This window comes from Oculina patagonica, chromosome 6, assembly GCF_052425735.1.
Source record: "Oculina patagonica isolate OP01 chromosome 6, crgOcupat, whole genome shotgun sequence".
Classification (NCBI taxonomy): domain Eukaryota; kingdom Metazoa; phylum Cnidaria; class Anthozoa; order Scleractinia; family Oculinidae; genus Oculina; species Oculina patagonica.
The window spans coordinates 36568691-36590309 of NC_135763.1; the positions used below are offsets into that span (position 1 = coordinate 36568691).

The 21619-nt window shown below is 38.4% G+C and overlaps 3 protein-coding genes and 1 long non-coding RNA gene across 5 annotated transcripts; 2 read left to right on the forward strand and 2 right to left on the reverse strand.

The window, feature by feature from the left end:
• The first annotated feature begins 263 nt into the window (after window positions 1–263).
• LOC144657626 (uncharacterized) lies at window positions 264–2028 on the forward strand. Its single transcript, XR_013571586.1, has 3 exons — window positions 264–278; window positions 482–649; window positions 1596–2028. It is a non-coding gene; the product is annotated as an uncharacterized LOC144657626 (long non-coding RNA).
• A 2-nt stretch (window positions 2029–2030) lies between these two features.
• LOC144657603 (protein-S-isoprenylcysteine O-methyltransferase-like) lies at window positions 2031–6028 on the reverse strand. Its single transcript, XM_078517957.1, has 3 exons — window positions 5780–6028; window positions 4580–5023; window positions 2031–3500 (listed from the first exon to the last, which is right to left on the reverse strand). Exons 1-3 carry the CDS (start codon window positions 5985–5987, stop codon window positions 3289–3291), a joined length of 864 nt encoding a protein of 287 aa, XP_078374083.1. The 5' UTR covers window positions 5988–6028; the 3' UTR covers window positions 2031–3288.
• A 247-nt stretch (window positions 6029–6275) lies between these two features.
• LOC144657619 (uncharacterized) lies at window positions 6276–11444 on the forward strand. The gene is made up of 6 exons (XM_078517974.1): window positions 6276–6477; window positions 6575–6641; window positions 7603–7681; window positions 8507–8655; window positions 10456–10550; window positions 10995–11444. The coding sequence occupies exons 1-6, from the start codon at window positions 6307–6309 to the stop codon at window positions 11073–11075; spliced, it is 642 nt and encodes a 213-aa protein (XP_078374100.1). The 5' UTR covers window positions 6276–6306; the 3' UTR covers window positions 11076–11444.
• An 803-nt stretch (window positions 11445–12247) lies between these two features.
• Window positions 12248–20049, reverse strand: LOC144657615 (cation-dependent mannose-6-phosphate receptor-like). 2 transcript variants are annotated; one of them, XM_078517971.1, is made up of 7 exons: window positions 19781–20047; window positions 16143–16300; window positions 15530–15639; window positions 14077–14228; window positions 13651–13735; window positions 13137–13178; window positions 12248–12907 (listed from the first exon to the last, which is right to left on the reverse strand). In XM_078517971.1, the coding sequence occupies exons 1-7, from the start codon at window positions 19960–19962 to the stop codon at window positions 12842–12844; spliced, it is 795 nt and encodes a 264-aa protein (XP_078374097.1). In that variant the 5' UTR covers window positions 19963–20047; the 3' UTR covers window positions 12248–12841. The 2 variants fall into 2 exon arrangements, with proteins under 2 accessions (XP_078374097.1, XP_078374098.1); XM_078517972.1 differs by lacking the exon at window positions 13651–13735 and having other exon boundaries at window positions 19781–20049.
• Between the last annotated feature and the right edge of the window lie 1570 nt (window positions 20050–21619).

Consider the following 21619-nt stretch of genomic DNA (forward strand, 5'->3'; position numbering starts at 1 on the left):
ATAAGGAAACTCTTGTTTGTAGATCGCACGATAAAAATCTCACGAACACAACTAATCCAGCTATAAATTGATAACTCCTTTCGATTCGCAGATGGAAAAATTTTTATATTAGTGTTTTTACTTAAACAATTTTTGGGCCGTTGGCAAGTCGTTCGTAACTTCCTGTTTATCTGTTACCGCCAAAATCGGCACAGCTTAAAACGCGCTGAAACGGTCTAAATATGGCTTTTTACAACATTCAGTGAAATACGCATTATTTTTCTTCGGGGTTTTCTTTTGTAAGTAACATTATACACTGTTTATTTAAAAGCTTAGTCAAAACATGCAACGCCGTTTCGGGTATAAATAGCACATCCAGTAAACAACCCGACATATCAAAATTTTCCAAAAGAGAGCTGTATCATTTACCCTTGTCATGAAGACTAAGACGATTTTTGTGCTTTATCTCTTTGTCGCTGTGTTTCTGCTTGAATCACTCAAGAGGACTGCGTGTTTATCTGATGGAAAAGAGAGGGACGATTCTGGGCAAAAAGGAACCAATTTATTTGTTCAAAAGACGGCGCGCCCAAAGCGAAGCCCCTGTATCGTTGGTACACGATGGAGAACGAAAAGATGTAGAAAAGGCAAGCGAGCACTGGCAAAGACTTTGGTAAGTTTTTCGTTGCTAATTTTAACAATAAAACCTCGTTATCAATCATATGCCTCGATCAGGAATCCCTGTTGATGTAGTCACCGGCACAAAAACTCTTTTTTAACATTTTACGTCTTATTTTCAAACTGAGGCTTAATTGGATTGTTCTTTTTTTTACTTGACTTGAGTCTGAAAACGTTCTTAGCTTGTTCTGAAGTTCTACAGATTTTAAAAGTTGTTTTATACATCTTTGCATCAAGTTTTAAACTGAGAAAATGTTATTATGTGATAGAAATTTATGTTGTTACTATAACAGATGTGTTTTTAAGCATTTTGGACATTTTTTGGCCTAAGGTTAAGACTGCGTATTGCTTATTTACGGAGATATTTGAGTCAAATGTTACATTTCGTTATTTATGTTAGTCATGTTAGAAAGTACAAAAAAGTATACAGTCGAAGCTCTCTTAACGGACACTCGTAAGCGGACAGCTCTACTTACGGCCACCTTGTTAGAAACCCCGTTTTTACTCCCATACAAACTCTGTTTTAATAGCTCATGATTTTATGAGTTTACAAAGCAGAGCTTACACCTCGCTTAAACGTTCATAGTATTAAAATTTATTTTATTTTTTACCATTATAGTAATCGTCCGGCATAAATAACTTATAAACATATCATGAAAAGAGACCAAAAGAACCCGGATAAAAAAGATACGAATGAGAGAAAATAAAGTATATGTCAGGACATTTAGTGACACTGTAAATGTTCAACAAATGTTGTAAACAGTAGATGAATTAAAATACAAAGACGTTAGTGGAAATCGGGACTGTTTCGTTTTTAAATAAGAGACGTCCAACGCCCCTTGACGAGGTTGTATTAACTAGTAAGGGAGTGTTCCATGAGGGTTAGTCTTATGTTTTCTATAATTTAATTTAAGAGTATTTTCTTTTTTTTCCTTTCATAGCAACTTGCTGCCGAGCGACACTGGAACGCAGATTGACGGACAGTAGCCATGGGAACACCAAAATTGGGATCACCGTCTACTGTTTTAAGGAAATGTTTCCCGCGGAATTTTTTGCCGCCGCAAAGAAGATAAAGAATTTTAAAATGTTATGTGACTAGACTATAGGAAGATTACTGTCCTAATGTAGTAATCCGATTTTATATTCTGATGTTCCATTGTATGCTCGCACAGAACAAAGAAAAACAAGGAAGACTGTGGTTTTACGTTGACTGCGAAACTAATGAACCTTAACTGAAAAGCTGTTTCAGATGTATATTATTTTTATAGGCCAGCATATTTGTTCGACAAATAAGGGAAAAATAACCAGCAGAAGATTCTATGTACAAGATTGAATTTGTAAACATATTTAAAAACAGATTTTATTCTCATTGAACAGCTGTGTTCATGTATTAAATAGATAGAAGTTATTAAACGGAAAGTTATGTAATATGACTGAGTAGTTTTACGAGTCAGCTTTTTGCTTTGCGGTCAGAGGTACTGCCAAGTGCTGTAAAAGTACGCTCGCACGAAAACGGATTGCATTTGTAATTTTCGTTGAAGGAAAGTTATTTCGTTACAGGAGCAGTGAAAAGTGGTAGTTTTCTTTAAATTTGGGGCATATACCTTACTAGACATTTAATGTGTAGGATCGCTGTTTATTTTTACGAGTCTGTAGTATTTTGGCGAGCCCGGAGGACGAGTCAAAAAACAAATGACGTCGACGACGTTTAAAGATATATATACAACAATACAACACACTAAAAATTAATGTCTTATAAAAGATTTTTCTTTTTCGGAAATTTTATCGACTCCCCACCGTTTTTTAATCTTTCGCGCGCCAAGGAATAAGAGGACTACACGGAACCTGTTAAACCGGTCTTGTGGAGTATAAACAATTATCGTGAGATATTTGTTCTTGTTTTGCACGTTTTTTTGTACTCCACGAAGCGAAGTTTTATTTGTTAGTAGGTGCATTACACGGCTCTGTCACCGGTAACGCATTTCCTCGCATAGTAATTTATTTGTAACATCCTGGTTCAAGGAACAAATTGTCAGAACTGAAATTATCAATATTGCAAAGTAAGCAAGAGAAAAGGATAAAAACGTATCGTTTAATAAATATAAAGCCTGGAGTTGTATACATAAACAAGAACACACTAGATAAAAATACACCTTTCAAATTAATTACAGCGGGAAAACATTCATTAGATGAAAGACACAGAAAGATCAAGCCTGCATTCTGACCAGCACTGGGACAGTTTGTCCCAGGTTTCATATCATCAAGTGACCAGTGGAATTGCTACTTACCCCCATCCCTGGATGGAATGCTAGTCCGTCAAAGATTACCCTGTTGTGAGAAGTGAACAGAAATGTAGAATTTTCTTAAATTGATTCCAAGATTTTTCTAGACCTTGATAAAAACCTTTTCTGTCAAAGACTTTTCCTTAAAAATCCAATCCTAGGTCACTGGTTCTGTGAAGACATTCCATTCCATTAAAAAGATAAACATATAAATTTGATGACACATTCCATTCCATTAAAAAGATAAACATATAAATTTGCTGACACACAATACTGTCAGTTATGTGTGTCTGTAAGCTACAATGTCCTGCTTGCACTTCAACATCAAGCAACTTTAACACACAAATGTAAGTTATGAGTCATCTGCCATTTCGGGAGTGAACTCAAATCCTTTGACGAAAGGTACTCCAGCAGTCGTAACCTTTTTCTGATATGCCAGGTAATCGTCCCCAAAGAAACAGATAAGTGTGATTTCCTCATCATGGATTCGCTCATTGAAAAACCTCCAGGAGGCCCACACATAAGCCAGTAGACAAATTGGATTAGCAAGTGTGATCTGAGTCCCTAGACAAAAAGAAATAAAATGTTTTCAGCTGCCTTTAAACAATATTATAGACATGAAACGCATGCAAAAGGCTCTGCACATATTACATGCCTATGAAGCTGCAGTTTGGTAGGCATGCAATGCATGCATAGGGTCATTTAGCTACATGCACTGCACAAAGCAGGCTCTTAACTAGGGAATTAGGGAGAACAGCAAAGTGCTCACAGTGAAATCTTTGAGTCAGTACTCCAAAGCTTCCTGTTTAGCTCTTGTGAACAAATAAATATATTTAAAACTAAGTACTGCACAACACTACACATAACAGTAAATTATATTTTTAAAGAAATAGAAAGACACTCACCGTCTGATGTATGCTTTTAAAGGTTGATTGCAAAAAAAAGTTATGCGTCATGAGCAGGAGAAATGAAAGTTTGATAGCAGGACTAAGCCACAGGCAAAGGTTTACAAAAACACTTTTCACTAGTGAGTTCTCTAAAATTGATCTTAGCATTTTGTCTGACCGGTACATAATATATACATCATGGAATGCAAACACAAAACAGTATATTCTATTTCTCTTCACATGATTATGGTGATTCCCTAGTATTGCATTGCGCATCCTAACTGCGCAGAATTTTACGCGTAATTAGCGCACGCACATAAACAAAATGGCGGCTTTTTCTATGCGGCTTGGCTCGTGAGGGAGGGAGATAAATCATTGCTTTCTTGTAAACGAATAGGTGACCTATCATTTTTTTCCCTTAGTGTGAGAGTATCGATCAAATTCTTTCTGTAAAATGAAAACAGATCTGATTTTCTATGGCAGAATAATACATACCGGTAATCAACAAAAACATGTACTTTCCCAGTACTCGCAAAGGAATTATTAAGGAATTATGTGGTAAATACAAAGTCTTCCTGCTCCTAAGCAAATACGGTAACCCCCTTTTTTTATTTCAAAATTTAACTTCCCTGAAGGTAAACACCAAACCGGCAAAGTTTGGTTGAAAATCTATGAGCAGTTTTATTTCCCAGGAATTACCTTAAGGTAAGAAGTACCGGTATAATGTGAGTGTAACTCCTTAGCTTGCTTTCTTACCTACACTCCACCAAAACCACCCTGCATAGCCTGGATGTCGACAGAGACTGTATATTCCATGAGTCACCAAAACGTGACCTTTGTCCTTTTTGGTCTGGATAATATGTGTGAAATTAGATTCTGCTGTTATCATGGCTAGCTTGCGAAGAGTTTCTCCTCCAATCATCAACAGCAGACCAACAAAGCTTAATATGAACATATTCTTCATCTGAGGGAAAAGCCACAACTCTAGAGCAAACTCAACCCAACTTGCGACAGCAGCAACTTGATACTCTGGACTGTGATTGAGTAGAAATGAATCCACAGATAACTTGTCTGGGCAATACTTGGCGACCATGACATACTCAGAGAAGTGAAAGAATGAGAGTGACACCAGGTACCAGCCAAAATACCTAAATCTTGTATCACCAAAGCTGAGAAGGATTGCAAGTCCAAAAACACTACCTACAGAAACAACGAAAACAATAATGACATTAGATGTGGCTGCCCAATGATGATCGCAATAGCTATGGCCTTTTTTTATCTTGTGCTGGCTGGCCAGGCCCTTAGCTTGAGACCCAAGTGTTCAAAATTCAAGATAATATTTTTGAGAAACGCCTCAGTTCTGAGATTCCGAGACTTTGCTTTTAGGAAAACAAGATCAGTTGAGACTAAGGTAAAATTTCCCAAGACTTGCTCTTTTATATAGACCATTCTGACTGAACTCTGCCAGAGTAATCAAGCCTTTCTTCACAAGCTGCATTCCATGCAGAGCTTACACTAAAGATATGTCAAGGTTTTAAATAAGTAAAAAAGGCAAAGATCCATGCCAAAGATCTTCTGTATCAGTGTAACCTACACAGAATCATCAGAATACAACTGACCTCACTCTCTTCATGCACTCTATACATCCCCCCCGATCCCCATGCAAGAGTGAAATCTAGGACGAGATTTGGACTGAAAATATCTTCCCTCGACATCGCTAGACGCAAATCTTTGTACTGCAAAATACAAATCTTTGTACTTTGTAAAATTCATAACAGAGCAATAGGAAAACGGCCAGGCCTTATTGGTTTCATTTCAAGTGAATGAGCGGAGATACAGTCGACTAATTCTTATTTAACATTCATATTAGCAATCCGGATTATGCGTAACCACTAAACTGTCACTGATAATTTAGGTTCGACAGAGCTGAACAAGTACAAATATGACACTGCTTACCTAACATGGCGGCTCTCTTGGCAACCGAAGTATATGGGACGAAAAATGTCACCAATAAACTCAAACCAAGAATTATGCTTCCTGTTGCAATACTCCATGCTTCTGTGAGGCGGTTACCTTGAAATACTGTTAAAACTAAGAGAATATAAGCAATAAAAAACGCAATCGCTACTTTTCCCTCCCAAATCATTGCGAATTTCGCCGACATTTTGGTTCCGAGGGGGTCTGGGAAGTAGGGAGGGAGGAGAGGGTACTCCCTCTTCAAGGAGTGGGTTTGCAGCATTTTAGTTTTGCACAGAGCATCTTTAATTTTTAATTCCAACAGCGAGATATTAGCTTCAATGTGACAAACGGTGTCTTCAAAAAAACTGTAACGAAGAATTTACAGATAGCCTTCAGAATCGAAAAAGGCACAAATCCATCCCCCTCACTCCTCCCCCCTTACACGAGCATTTTCGTTTCCAGGTGTTCGCATTTATTTTACAGAGTAAGACTGAGTACAAGTTTATCAAACATGAAGAAACAAGATGGCGGATGATGACGACGGAACTAGAAAACCAAATTCCAGCGGCGACGGAACACCAGATTGGAAAGAAACATGCATTGGTGTTTGGTCGAAAAGTACAAAGGGACATCAAGCCACTGAGGCTGAACAGGACAGGATCTGTAATGGAATTAGTTTTGTCGTACTGAACAAAGTAAGATTGTTTTTTATGAATATTAGAAGTGATTGCACGTATAAATGCAGTATTGATCCAACACTGTAACATATCTTTATCCCTCTGCACATTCAAGCATACGGACCTTCAAAAAGTGAAACTTAGCAAAACCAGAGGACTCCAGATCGTAATTCGCGAGACAGGTAACAAATTGTTCAGTTTGATCAGAAAAAGTTTACATGTCGATGTCACGTTTAAATTTCTTCCTGGTTTGAAATTTTATCAACCAATTAAATTTTATTTCCCCTTGTTTCAGATTATGATCATTAATATGACGTAATTAAAGGAGAATAAAATCAAACGAAATCAAATTAGAACAACATTTTATCACCTTCATCCTCACCAAACCATCTTATGTTTGGTATACCCAGGGCTGTGTCTTTCCCAAGTTCTTTATTATTAGTTTGAAAATCTGCACTGTTTGCCTAAACACTGCCTAGCAAATCAACTGATAAGTTGGATTTGGGTTCAGGGAACAGGATTCCCTAGAAGTGGGAACTAGAATAAGAAATAGTGGGTAATAAATTTCACAATGTTGCAAATCATTATTTTGCAAATACTAATTGACACAAGGAAGCAGGAGCTACTAACTAAAGGAAGTGCTGGGAACCAGAAGTAAATGTTACAGGAAGTGGGAAGTTCAGACTTCCCATGTGCTTACATTGTATACTCTGCAAAGGTGGGGGAGGGGGGGTTATTAGTGGAAGGGGATAGGAGGGTGGGAGCCCTGAAGAAAAGGGGCAGGAGGTGGGAGAAGAGAGGGCAGGAAGCGGGATTCCCTGAAGGTGGCAGAAACCGGAAGAAATTGAAATTTTTTTGCAACATATCATTGTATTTTGCAAAAGTAATGGGACAAAGAGGAGGGAACCACTATGGAAAGGGGCGAGTAAGAGGTTTGGGAAATGGGAGGTTCAGACCCCCTCTGCCCCCCCCCCCCACCCCTACTTACTTTCAGAAGGAATTTTGTGTCAGAGATTTGGGGGGAATATTTTCAGGGGGTGTCTGGTATTGGAAGTTTATGGTATCATATTATTGAATTGTCAGTAAGCTACAATATCTAACAAACAAATTTATGTCATGAATGTTTGTAAACTTTCATTTTAGAGATTTCAGTGCCTCCTCCAAAAGCTCATGATCACACGTACATCAGACTTGAGTCAGACAAAGAGGAAAATGATGACAAGTAAGTCTTACATTACTAATAGTATAAGATATGGCGAACTTAAATACAAAAGAAGGTATAACAAGGAATAGGTTAAGTCTGCATTTGCGCCTAGTAGCCCATCAGGTAGGAGTCTATCCTGGTTTCTGTAGCATAAAGTGACTGGGAGTTTTTCAATTTCCCCCTGGATGGGATGCTAGTCCGTCCCAGGGGTACCCCCAGCATTAAATTCACCAATGACATATTTACACACCTGGGTGGAGAGAGGCACTATGAGAGAAAGGGTCTGCCTGAGAACCCAATGCAGTGCCCTGACCAGGGCTTGAGCCTGGACAGTTCGATCCGGAGTCCAGTGTATAACAAGTAAGATTCAAGTTTGTAGTAAATAATAAAGATGGTAAATTTTAAGCTTGGTAATATGAGATGTTTAACATGACACAAGCATGGGACAAAAAAAAATTCTAAGTCCCCGACGGGAATCGAACCCATGGCCTCCCCTTTTTCTTTGTCCCATGCTCGTGTGATGTTGAACATCTCATATTACCAAGCTTAAAATTTTCCATCTTTATTTTTTACTACAAACTTGATGATTTCGACATTGCTGATCCTAGCAGTATGCAGGACGCGTGTCACATATCAACCTAGTAAATGGCCCAGCTCACGAGTCTCTCGTAGCTCAGTTGGTTAGAGGGCCCAACCGGTATCTGGGAGGCCATGGGTTCGATTCCTGTTGGGGACTCAGAATTTTTCTTTGTCACATGCTCGTGTCATGTTGAACATCTCATCTTTATATTTAAGTTTCAAGTTATAACCATCTTTCAAGACTATTTTTTGTTGTTTTGACAGACTCCAAAAGAATGATGAGGTGGTTGCAAATTCTACAGAAGAGGAAGGACCTTCTCTGACAAGAAGAGTAATGGATGTTATGCTGATGAAGAAAACAAACATAGAAAAAAATGTTGAACACTACAAAGCCGAGGGGGTCAAACTTACAGGTACTGAGTATCAAACACGTACAGTTACAACAGTTATACAGTGAAACTCTGTCAAAGACTCAATTCTGTCAATTTCTCGAACCTCCCAATAGTTCGAACCAAAAGTAGTTCGTCTTCCATCAGTCGATCACTAGAGATACCCCAATTTCTTTAACTCCCGCTTTCTTGAATCAATTTGGTTTTCCCTTGGAGGTTTGAAAAATCTAGATTCCACTGTATTATACCTAATCGTACCTTTTTGGTACGCTTCGGTAGCATATCAGGCGAGTTTGGTCGAGCCAAGGTTCGTATTTTGGCGAGACGCAGTCGAGCCAAAATACCCATGGCGAGACCAAACGAGCCTGATATGCCGCCGAAGCGTACCAAAAAGATACGATTAGGTATTTACCGTACCCAAATTCAGCCAAAACCCAGTTATATTTATCGCTCTGTTGAAACCATGCTTGCAAGGTACGTACTGCAAATTGTGTGGACTTGGTCTTCAACACTTTTTCCAAGTTCCTCTTCTTCCCTTTTTTTCCACTTGTTTGCCGCTTAGAGTTTCATTTTCTAAATTTTCTAAATCAAAATTAAGCAAAAGATTTGGAAATTCCGACTCCATTTTTTCAGTCTGAATGTCTTAGTATTCGTCGGAAAACATTGCGCAACTGGCGAGCGCGCTCAAGTTTAGTTTTGGCGGGAAAGTTTTTCTCCTTTTACGACCACAAAACACCAGCTAAATTTAAATTACGAGGTTCTGTTTCATTGGCAAAACCTCTTTTCAATTCATCGTACAGTAACACTACTTTACTATGAAGTGACCGTGATATGGTGGCATATCAGGTCAGTGACTTGATATCGAAGAATATCAGGACAGTAGATTGCGCTTCTGATTGGCTACTTGCGAATTTGTGTACGGTAATAACTTTTAGAGGCTGCAAGTGTCGGCCTGTATGTTTGATATTGGACATCCATGTTATGGTCAATTGACAGCTGTCACAACAAGGTAATCGCTGACCAGTATCACATGACCATCTCGTGTGCTCAGGTGAACATGTACACCTGATCAAGGTCATGTCCTTTTTTTAAGCTGACTGCTGACCAAGTTGCTTTTTTCCATTGTGTCACGGGGCTTAAATCTTAATTTTTTTTTCCAGGGTAATGACAGGATTTTGTAAGCGGAATTTCTGTGATTGAAGATGACGATTTATTCCCGGAGGGGGGGGTACTCTATATAGGTATGTGCCGCCCGATAGGGTATGATTTTTGAGGTTCTCAGTCCTTATATAGGGTATCATTTTTGCTCCTTTTAGCAATGTGTTCCCGGTGTGATCCTTAGATAGGGTACGTAAATTCTATCGGCTAAAATAAACGTCCAGCTAAATGTAAAAAGGCATCCGTTCAAGTGTAAGTAAAGCGATTTTGATTTTATAAAGATTTGTGTTTTGCCGTGCGCGGTAAGCCGTTATTTGCGTCGTCACAGAACGCTTCTCCTTTCCATAAATAGTGTGTCATTTTTCAGTTTTGGGCCTTAAAAAGGATTTCAATTTTCGCTTTCTTTATCCTTAAATAGGGTCAGGGTTTAAGAACCTTCGCGGCACACCCCTATCCGAAATTTATGGGAGTACCCCTCCCCCCCCCGGGATTTATTTCGGCTATGGATCTTTATTGAGTAGCATACATTTAATAACTTCAATAACAGTATTTTCAATGAGAGTATTTTCACAAAATTTAAGAACCAGAAAATAAGTGTGGAGCTCCGCTTTTAGGCTTGGTTAAATGTATATATTAGTTAATACATATTGTTTCTTGTTGTTTTAGATGTCTGGAATGGATTTTATAACACATGTTCAAAATGCTACGAGACAACAGCGAGACTTGTATCATACTGTCATCCAATTGATAAAATTGGCCAGGTAAATACAACTACAGTGTACGTATAGTGATTAGTGCTTATTGATAAGAAGACCATATGTGTACTGTATACTGTTTGTACTAATAATACACTTGAAAAAATTTCTCAAGTTTTCATTGGCTGAAAAAGGAGGGTAGCTCTCTTGAAACACGAGTGCAGAAAAGTGTAACACATGTGCAAAGTTGTAAATTTTATAATACAAACATAAAACTAGGTGCTCTCTACCGTGATAAGGAGTTTTCATCCTAACCATGTGGCTACACTTTACTCTTATAAAAACTTCTTGGCAACTTTGCCTCTGTACAACGAGCAATTAATTCTGGCCCAGATTGGCTGTTGCACAGCACAGAGGTTCAACTGTAGACCAAGCGCATCATTACAACAGTTAAATGACGAAATGATTTCAAATAAAATTTTTTTGTGTGTTTTTGATTGATTTCAACAGATCTTCGGATTTGCAGAAAAATGCGTCAAGAAAGCTGGAAGGCACATAGTTGGTGACGACGACAATGAGAAGAAGAAATAAAAAATAATGTGTGCGAGTTAGAAAGAATGACAATAACCCATTAGCACCTGTGCCACCTGTAACTGTAATGTTGCTTCTTATAAATATTTAAATGTTGTCCAGCAGCTCAGGAATGTTACAGGAAAATGAAGTTAATCATCAACGAGATAGTATTGTCTTGATATAATACTGATTTCTCAGAACTGTATTTTAAAGAATCTAAGGTGAACAGTAATGAGAATCAAGTTGTTGAGCTTGTTACAGATTTACAAACAGGTACATCAAGACCGTTTCCAGTGTAAAACAAAATTATAATGGTATAAATTTGGGAGATTGTATATCATTCATTGTACATAGCATCTGATTAAAATAAAATGTTGACAAATTTTAGCAAAAACCATTAACATGTATAACACGGTCCCTCCCCCTTCCAATTCTATGAACGTCATCAGTTCTCAATAATGTTCCCTCCAACTAACTGAGAATGTCGTTTTTGTCAAAATGAAATAATAATTGGGGATTTGGGAGAAAGTTTGGTTCATTGTTTTTTTTTTCCTAGGATCTTTTTGGGGTAAGGACGTATACTGTATACGTATTATGGGTGTAAATTTTCGATGAATGTCCTTTCTGTTTGTATTTTTGTTTTTGTATTGCATATGGGGTATTTTTGGAGGTTATTTTTCGAAGGTTCGTTTTTATAATTCAGGGGATGTTAAATCATATACTATGCCTTCGATTCGTTCACACTTTTCCTCATCTTGCTGACAAACATTTACTAAGTAGAAATTGTCACCCAAGGAAGCAACCTGCCCTGCTTTGCCTGGTGTGGCTAGCTGGACAGGTGTCCACAATGCACAGCCCTCTTCATAACTCGCACATTACAAGATAAAGTGAAGACGAACTCTTCAACTCAGGCTCCAGCTAAAATCTCAGGTGTGCAAACTAGTCTGTATTCTTTGAATTCATTCATCTTGTCATAGTTAGTAGAGGGAGAGACTACTAAACTATGATCATCTTGCATACTGGTTATTTCACAATTCAACGTTCTGCGTTTGACGTACCTGGAAACAAAAATTCATGTCAGCGGATAAATTATTTTTCGGTCAAACTGTCATATACTGCGGTCAGCTTGCGGATAGAGGCTGGTTTTTCCCCAGTGGCTTTACAGGTTACAAAACGACAAAACAACAGCAACCAACAACAAAAATTTTATTATTTACAGTTATTACATTAAACTTTACGTAGAAATGGTAACAATAAGGTTAACAAATCGAAAACATGTTTTCGTGGTTTTCACCCTTAATAGACCATAGTAATGACGTCATAAACTGACGTTCAAAACTCAATTGGAATTACGAGCCGTTATAGGCGAGTGGTTTCACTGCAAAGTTTTGGACATTTTATGGAATCATTCGAATGCATGGTCTAAAAAGAGCGTAGAGCATGGAAAACTGTGGTTGAATAACGCGGAAAATTTTCCAGTCAATCCGTTTGGTCGCTTTTCTTTCCCCTTGTAGCCGACGAATGTGTGGGAAATTTCGTTTAAATGTTCAACTTTTCTAAATTTTCCGTATCCTCCTTTTTGGAAAAGTCGCGACAACTTCTCAAGTTTTTCCCCTGCCATAAGGTTTCCAAAATAATTTAAAATCGAGTCCTCTCCACGAAATGACTGATACACCTTCACCTTAAACTGTTCGAAAATGCAGTATCTTTAATAACGCTAAAGAAAAGAAGACGAAAAATCATTTCATATATCGACCCAGGCTTGTTACACTTGAACACTTGATTTATAGTAAAACTGGCAGCGCGTTGTCGAAGTTATTGAAGTCATCATTCGTGACGGTATCTTCTGTCTAAATTAAAAGGGAAATACATAAATTAACATATCAGAAATTAACGTTACTGAAATCCAAGAGAAATAATTTTTTAATAAGTGAGGTAGTTTAGTTCAGTAGGGCTCTCAGTTAAGATCTTTTGGTAGTCTACAATTGTTATAGGTCAACTTTTAATGAACCTTTTACTAGTTTGAAACAATAATCTCGTACTATAGCTGAATAGTCCAAGAGTTGTGCACTTGCTCACCTGAGGATTTCTTTGGCAACACCTTGCAAAATTGCATCCACCCTGTGGAAAATTGAAATGTTATTCAAAACAGTCAAACCAATTTTCAGCAGTTTTCACTTGAATGTGTGTGTTCTGTGTGTCAGTGTTACGTTCACCTTCTTGGGTTAGTTGTTTCAGGTCTGTTATATTAATAATTTAATCATCATTTGGTATATTACAGGATCTAGATCAGACTAATTAAATTCGAGAAACAACTCCAAACTCTTGTGCGCTCCATTGTTCTCCCACTCAAGAGATGCCATCAGACTTACAATCAGTGTCCAAAGTTTCAAGACACTAGAGTAAAGTGCTAATTAGTAGTGGTTTGAGCGCGTAATGTTCGCGTAATGTTCGACGACTATTTGCTTTGGCTGTTAAGGTTCACATGCAGTCCTGCACAATACTTTGACCTAAAACTCTCTCAGTAATTTAGTTAAAGTGTATAAGAACCTCTCCGTAACTCTATATTTAGCATGGTGATAAGATAACTTACACATTGCTCCAATCCTTTAGCCTGAGCCACGTATCTTTGGTAAATAAATCCAAGAATTATATAAAGTGTTTCCAAGACAACCAGTCTGCAAAAAAGCGCAAAAAATTCCCTTATCAGTGTTGTTGATGCAGAATCCGTCCGTCCGTCCGTCCGTCCGTCCGTCTGTCTGTCTGTCTGTCTGTCTGTCTGTCTGTCTGTCTGTCTGTCTGTCTGTCTGTCTGTCTGTCGTTTTTTCGTTCGTTTGTTCATTCGTTCGTTCGTTCATTTGTTTTATCGGTCGTTCTCAGTTTCGTTCGTTTGTTTATTCGCTCGTTCTTTCCTCGTTCCTTCGTTTCGCTCGCTCGCTTCCTTGTTTCGTCGTTAGATCGTTCGTTTTTAATTATCAGATATCATGATGAGTATGATGATAAATTTCTGAATACTCACATTATCAGCACTATAAACCAAGGACTGGATTGATACTTAGATTCTGTGCATGCAGCATCGTGATTAAGTGCAAACAGATAGTAACATTCAAGTGGATTTGTAGAGCCATCTTTGGTTTCATCCCTGTATTCCTCAATCACTTTTATTTCGCCCTGCAAAATATGACCATAGTTCATAATAATAATAATCGTGCCCTGTGAAATGCGACGGCAAGGTGAAATAACTCATATCCTTCCAAGTATATAATACCGAGTGTAAAGCTAAATCCCGTATGGTACTCCTTGGCAATTTCGGTGTGTTCGGTTCTATCCATCCTGATCCTACTGAAAAATTCCGAACCCCCCCTTCCCCCCCCCCCCCAAAAAAAAAAAAACAGATGCAAAAACCCTTCCATGAAAAATAAGCTCTCGCGGATATACCTTATAATTACAATTGTTAGCGGCTACTAGTTTTAGCGCTTTTTTCTGAGCAAGATTTAGCCACTATTTAATTTAGCGATTTCCCGAACATTTTTAAAAAAGTGATATCGTGTAAACCAGTTTTTAATGATTATATAGCTAATTTTCATTAAAAGGACCAACTCACTTGAAATTGAATGATTGAACATTTGCCTTGCCAGAAAGAACAAAGTTATTGCAACCATCAAATTGTAAAGAACTTTTTAAGTCGCCTACATTTAATTTTGTTTCCTTTTGGGAGGGAGGGGACAGGGGCTACTTAGATTTCACGAGGTTTAAATTTTACCGAGACAAATTTTAGCGAGTACAGTCATAATTTAGCAATTTTCGCCCAATTCGCTAAAATCGCTAAAATCAGTAGCCGCTAACAATAATAACCTTAAGGTAAGCCAAATTGGACTTAAATAGGAGTACAGCTTGTGTGGTATTTTACTTTGTTAGAGAATGCTAAGAGCGATTGAATAGGTCTTTTGGGGGTTTCATTAATCGTTAATATTGTTCAGAGAGTTTTATTATGTTGTATTCTTGTAGGAACCAAACAATTTCAGTCAGAGTATCCCGTACAATTAGATACCCAAACATTTTTAAAACGCACATTTCCATCCAAAAATAATCCCCACCCGTATATTTAACAATAATTCCACGAGCGCGCGTTGGATATGAGAGGGTAGATAGCCAATGAGGCGCGTAGCACCGAGTCTCATATCCAACAAGCGCGAGTGGAATAATTGTTTTATTAAAAACGCCTAAAGAATTGCAATATTTGAGCTCCCCAGCTGTTTTCGTTGACGCATTTTGGCTACCATATTTGTGGACAATAATATATGAGTTCATGTACCATTGCCTATTAACCAATCAAGACGCAGGAATTGCAATATACCATTGCTAGTTTTTAATTAAAGCGTTTATTGAAGTAAAAAAGTGCTTTAATATTAATATCAGTCTTGATCCATCTCAAGACGTCCAGAATTCAAACATTTTTTCACTTAGCCTACCCTCTGTTCTCCAGGATCACAGGTAACTAACACAACACCAATTCTTTCCAAACCATTGCAGTGATGACTATACTTCTCTCCATGAAAATATTTTATCATCAGCCAGTCAGCTATAAAACAAACGTAATGGAAATGAGCAAAAAGGTAAGATGCAAGGGGGAATTATAAGTGAAGGTAACGCTTTTCACGGGTGTTAGCATTATCTGTCATGATTATATTTTCCAGATTTCCTGCAAAATGCTAGCTAGAGTTGTCATTTCGAAATTCTAGGGAATTTGATGTGTAAATGGGTCAGTGAAAAATAAACATAAAATAAAAAATGTAAAAATTATTAGAAACTATTGCATATATATTATCAAGTTCCAAAGGTAAGGACTCCCTCGAAAAGTAACAACCCAAAGACACATGCTAAACAAATCTGAACATATAGTTGGAATTTTTTCCCAACAGCGGCTCTCTCATTGGCTTTTCGAGGTCACTGACGTCCAGCAATAAAACTGTTTCCCGCCAAAAGTCTCTGAGCAACAACGTTGGCGTAAATAGTGGAGACATTTCAAATGCAGTCTTCTATGTCCCATCGAAAACTGTTACTGGTATAAACGCCGGTACTTACCTCCGCCGGTAACATGAGCATCTTTATACTGTCCAACTGTAATCCATTTGCCATCTGGCCACTTTTTACCATGTTGCAGAACTGCTCTATCCTCTTCCTTGTTTTCCGCGCAGATTGATATTTTATATTTGTAATCATCATCCTCTGCATAATACACACTGAAAGGGACAGATGTTATTAAGTGAGTAAATGCATTGCGGGCAAAGCTTTTAATCCTTAAAAGGCAGCAATAACAATATACCGGCAAGTCTTGCAGTTCTGTTATTTATACCATTACGTATTAATGATCACTGGATCTCAGCAATTGGCAAGCATTTGAAGAACGATCACAAATATTAAAGCCATCGGGGGCCTTAAAAGTTTCTCTTTCGAAATGCAGTGGAATACTGGACTGGACTGTTTAACTATGAAATATCCTGAATATTGTTTAAAGGGAAGAAGAAACCAAGCCTGAACATGCAATCGGATTCCATCCGCGCAAAACTTATATCAGTTTGTTTAGACATATTCACAGTACTGTACATTTTTAACACCGTAACTTGCACCTCATACCTTATTATATTAGACTGTTAAAGTAGCTTCTTTAAATACTGAAATGAGTTGACCATCTGTTTGGTCTGTTCGAGATATTTTGAAAGACCCTTTTAAATACCTAAGTAACAGTTTTCCCTACCCTTTCCAGCCCTACCATTTGATATACTTACAGCCTGAAACTGAGGTGCGCCCTCCCAGGTGGAGCCTCCCCGTATTGTTCACTACAGGGAGTACCCCTGCCCCTTCGGAATCTCAGATCTTGGCTATCAGTTAAAAAATACGCGACTTTTCAGCTGATAGTTTTCTCTGGTCACTAGAGAAGATGTCTGAAATTCAGGTTACTACTGACAGTTGCAAAATTTTGACCAATTCTAAGCCATCAGCTTAATCCCATCCAGACCCTTTTTGCCATGCTGTTGGCCATAATTTGTTATACAGCCAACTCTCTCTAAGACGGACACCTTTGCGACCGGCCGCAGCTGTCCGTCTTAGAAAAGTGTCCGCTCTGTAGAGAGTCGAGGTAACATGACACCAGTAAATTTGAGATAATAAAGCTAAACCTTTGCACAATGCAACAAACCTTTGCTTACTGCAACAAGACTAAAATAATAAAAGGGCCGTATTTGCTTGTTAAAGCAAAAGTTGATAGCTTCTACAAACTGTAATACTGTAAGTAGAAAACGACCTCTTTAATGCCCATACACGTAAGCAGAGAAGTAATCCGTTAAAGCGTCATTGTTTTTGGTTAGTAAGCTTGGTAGAGGGTCTCATTGGGGTTAACCGTTAGCCTAAAACGGCCAAAAATTTAGCCGTTAGGCGCAAAAATTGGAAAATTTTAACCGTTAGTCGTAAAATATGTTAACCGTAAAAAATCGGTCAGCAATTATACATAAACCAAACTAGTTCACTTCATCGTCCCAGAATGGCCCTGAGACCTAAAAATATGTTTTTTAATAATGGAAATTAATTTAACTTTTTAAAACAATGAACTTTTAACTTCTGTTAACCGTTATGGAAATAAATTAACCGTTATCCGTATAAAAGCCAAAATTTTAACCGTTATCTGTAAAAGCCACCACCCCATTGAGACCCTCTTGGTATACACGTATCCTTAGGGCACTGACTAACTTTGCTTTAGGTCGATATGAAGTTTGGAAGTATTTTCACTAATAAAAGATGATAAAAAAACACTTCTCAAGTGTCCGTTAATGACTTCAAAGTGTCCGTTGTCCGTCTTAGAGAGGTGTCCGTCTTATAGGTAGTTTGGTTACAGTAAAATGACTGAAAAACGGCAGGGACCATCACCAGGTGTCCGTCTTATGGAGGTGTCCGTCATTTGTCCGTGGAGAAACAGGGTCATTTGCTGAAGGAGAGCCTACGTGAAATCTCCTTCATGTAAATGTGTCACAGCAAGAAATATCGCCTCTTTCTGCTAATGGAAGGCGCAGTGGCCTAATGGTTAGAGCACTGGACTCTGGATCGAGCGGTCTGGGTTCGAGCTATGGCTGGGGTCATTGTGTTGTGTTCTTGAGCAAGATATTACTCTCATAGTGCCTCTCTCCACCCAGGTGTATAAATGGGTACCGGCAACATAATGCTGGGGGGTAACCATGCGATGGACTAGCATCCCATCCAGGAGGGAGTAGAAATACTCCTGGCCGCTTTATTTAATGCTACAGAAACGGGGATAAGCTCCGGCAAGTATGGGCCGCTTGGCTTGAGGCTTAACCTATACCCTGCTTAAAATGACCGAAGATTTTGACAGAAATTCGCCTCAAATGATGGACAATTTTTTCGTTTTCCAGAAGCTGCCTTGTGTTGCATTACGTAACGGGTCAGTTGCGTCATGTAGCTCTAGCAGTTCTGTATTGAACACTCTAAATTGAGACCAACTGATCGGCCGTATTTTTCACACCTAAAGGCTGGTTATCATATAATTGCCCCGATCGTTTCGATCGCCTCTGTCACTTCAAAATGTTTCTTGCGATAGGGGCGATTATATGAAAACATAACACAGGCGATGAGATGATGAGAACCAGCCTTCAGCTGAGGACCCCTGGACCCTGCGACGAGCTCAAGAACTTCATCCACCCAGAGACAATTAGCTTGATATTGGTTCTCGGTGCATTAAACTGTAAAACGTATTCAACATTACATGTAACATGTGTAATTTTTACATTTGTAACTTCTAGTCTACGACTTCTATATATTGAGAGTCAAACAATGGCGTTCAATATGATATATTATAATCATATCCAATATGATATATTATAATCACAAACTAAAGCATTTTATTACTTGACCATTATTATCAGTGGCCCAGTCCAATATGTAATTATGTGCTACTATTTGCATATTGTTGTTTTGATGTTAGGCGAATGTTCACAGATCTCGTGGTAACCGGTCGGTTCGCTAACGACACCAGTTCCTTAACATTTCATATTGATGTACGTTTAATATATCAACTGCATTATAATGAAATAAAGTGTACAGGCCTCAAAGTATTACTACACTAGCTAGGGAGTTAAACGTAAGGGAACTAGTTGTCAGTGGAACGACTCGTAGGCGAAACGACCGTATATTTTGTAAACCCTTCACATACATTGCGTCACTTTGCATTCTTTTAGTCCAAATTACAAGAGAAACAAACAAACAAATAAACAAATTAATATTTTTGACTGCAAGAGGCGACAACACTAATCCTTACTATCACTGTTAACATGCAATGATATAAAGCGACCTAGAAGCGACACTCTTGAAACTCAAGAGCTATGCATCTGTATGTCACGTTACGAACTCTTCAAGGTGGCTCGCCAAATTCGCGGTGTCTGACATTTGCAGACTGCAGACAAAGAGAATATATCGTGCTACCTTTACCATTATTGAAAGTTAACCGCAAACAGGCTAACCGAAGTGCTATTCAGGCTAACCGGAGTGCGTAGTAGGCTAACTAGATTGAAAAGTTTGCAGTCTGCAGTCTGCAAATGTCACACACCACCAAATTCGTCATATATACAGTGTATATAGGCCCAACCGGTTGGTCCAATGCACCCAAGCCGCTATCTTTATTAGTGAACAAAAAAAAAATGCGTTTGAGCACTTACTCTTGGCCGGCTAGTTTCTTTACTCTTTCATTCACGTCGCTCGGATCACTGCCTTGATGTTGAGGACAACTCGTAGGCTCCCGAGTAGTAGCTGCTTCCGCTGAAAAAAGAAAGAGCGTGCAAAGACTCAAGCACACTAGAAAGTACGCTTTAGAAACGACACGGAAAACATCCATTATCATTTTTTACGATATTGAATGATTTCAAGAACGCAACGCTTCGACTACGCTGCTTGTGTTGGTCGCTTTTTTCCTCATCCGGGCCAATATACTTTATTAACGTCACGCAATCAGTTTTCTTTTATAGTATGTGCAGCTATGCACCGAGGGTGGAAAAGGGTATTTTCGTGAGCCATGAACAACCCTTTTTATTTCCCTTACGTGTGAAATGTGAAATGGTATTTTTTTCTTAGTGAAGCGTGATTTTCATAGTAGCCGTGAACCGTGATTTTCTAAAACCCTTTCTTTCTTTTTTTTTTTGTGCGAAGCGTGAAGTATGACATAAACAGCTATATCAAGGGTGCTTACACCTTATTTTAGGAAATTAACGCTTGTGTTAATTAAGGCATTGGAAATTAACGCGACTTAAATTGACGCTAATTGAAGAAAAAATTACTTCCCAATAAAGGAAATTAACGTGAAAGAGGGGGTAATATTTGAAAATGAAGGAAACTAACGCGACGTACGCAAAGAAAAAAAACTTGTTGAGACAGCAGGAACAAGTTTATTTCAACACTAAGCGTATAATCTTAAACGTGGGGGTTAAGAGAAGGAATCTGACCGCCTCGGGCGTTCTTCGCACATTTTCAGTGATACGGCAGACTTCCAACCTGTTAAAATAATGCTTTTACCTTGGAGTCAAGAACGTCTGGACTGTATCAAGAAATTGGGGCCAAAATAATGGAAATTAAAGTCATGGAAATTAACGCTTCTTTTAATTAACGGCGCGGAAATTAACGTTAACAAAAATTAACGCGACTAAAATTAACGCGAATTTTTGAAATTTGCGTTAATTTCATAAAGCGTTAATTTTCTACAATAAGATAATCGAAGAAATTTTTTCCTTTGACATTTGTTCCTTGGGAGGGGAGGGACTATTTTCCCGAGGGTCAGATAAACTAATTGTAGAGTTTCGACGCAGACAATTGTCCAATAAGAACTACCGTTATCACCTGAGGGTGCTAATGGGGTTAACAGTTAACTGACAATTGGCCAAAAAAATAGTAGTTAACTGATATTTGGCCAAAAAATTAGTAGTTAACTGACTAATGAAACGTTAACAGTTAAGTGACATTCTATTAATTATATTGAATACGATTGTTGCTGTTAATAAAAACAACAAGTTTTTTTCCTAACACCAAAGCTATTTCGTGGCATTTACCAGCCCCGCTGCGTGACCAGGTGATATAAATATAAACTGACATTATAATTATGCGGAAGGTACCAGGGTCGTACCAGGCACACGTTGATCTCCGTGATGGCGTCAAGTGGGGCGTGGTCAAAGTTATTCTAAGTTTTTATAGAGACGATGACGAAGGATCGACATTCAAACGAAAACAGAGTTTGCGTACGGCTTGACATGGCAAAGCACAATTCAATGGACGTAGCTTGTAAACATTTGATCGATTTCATGGAAATCAATCAAACGACAAGCGGAAAAGTTTGGACTCGGTGCATTTGACTTAAAGTTGTTGCCTACACACGGATCTGCCATGGGCACTAAAATGGCGGACGCATCATACTAATCAGTGTTTGACATGTGCACCCATTACAAGCCCACTGACACATTTCAGTACACTTATTACTCCTCGTGTCACCAACCAGAAGTTAGTAAAGGTTT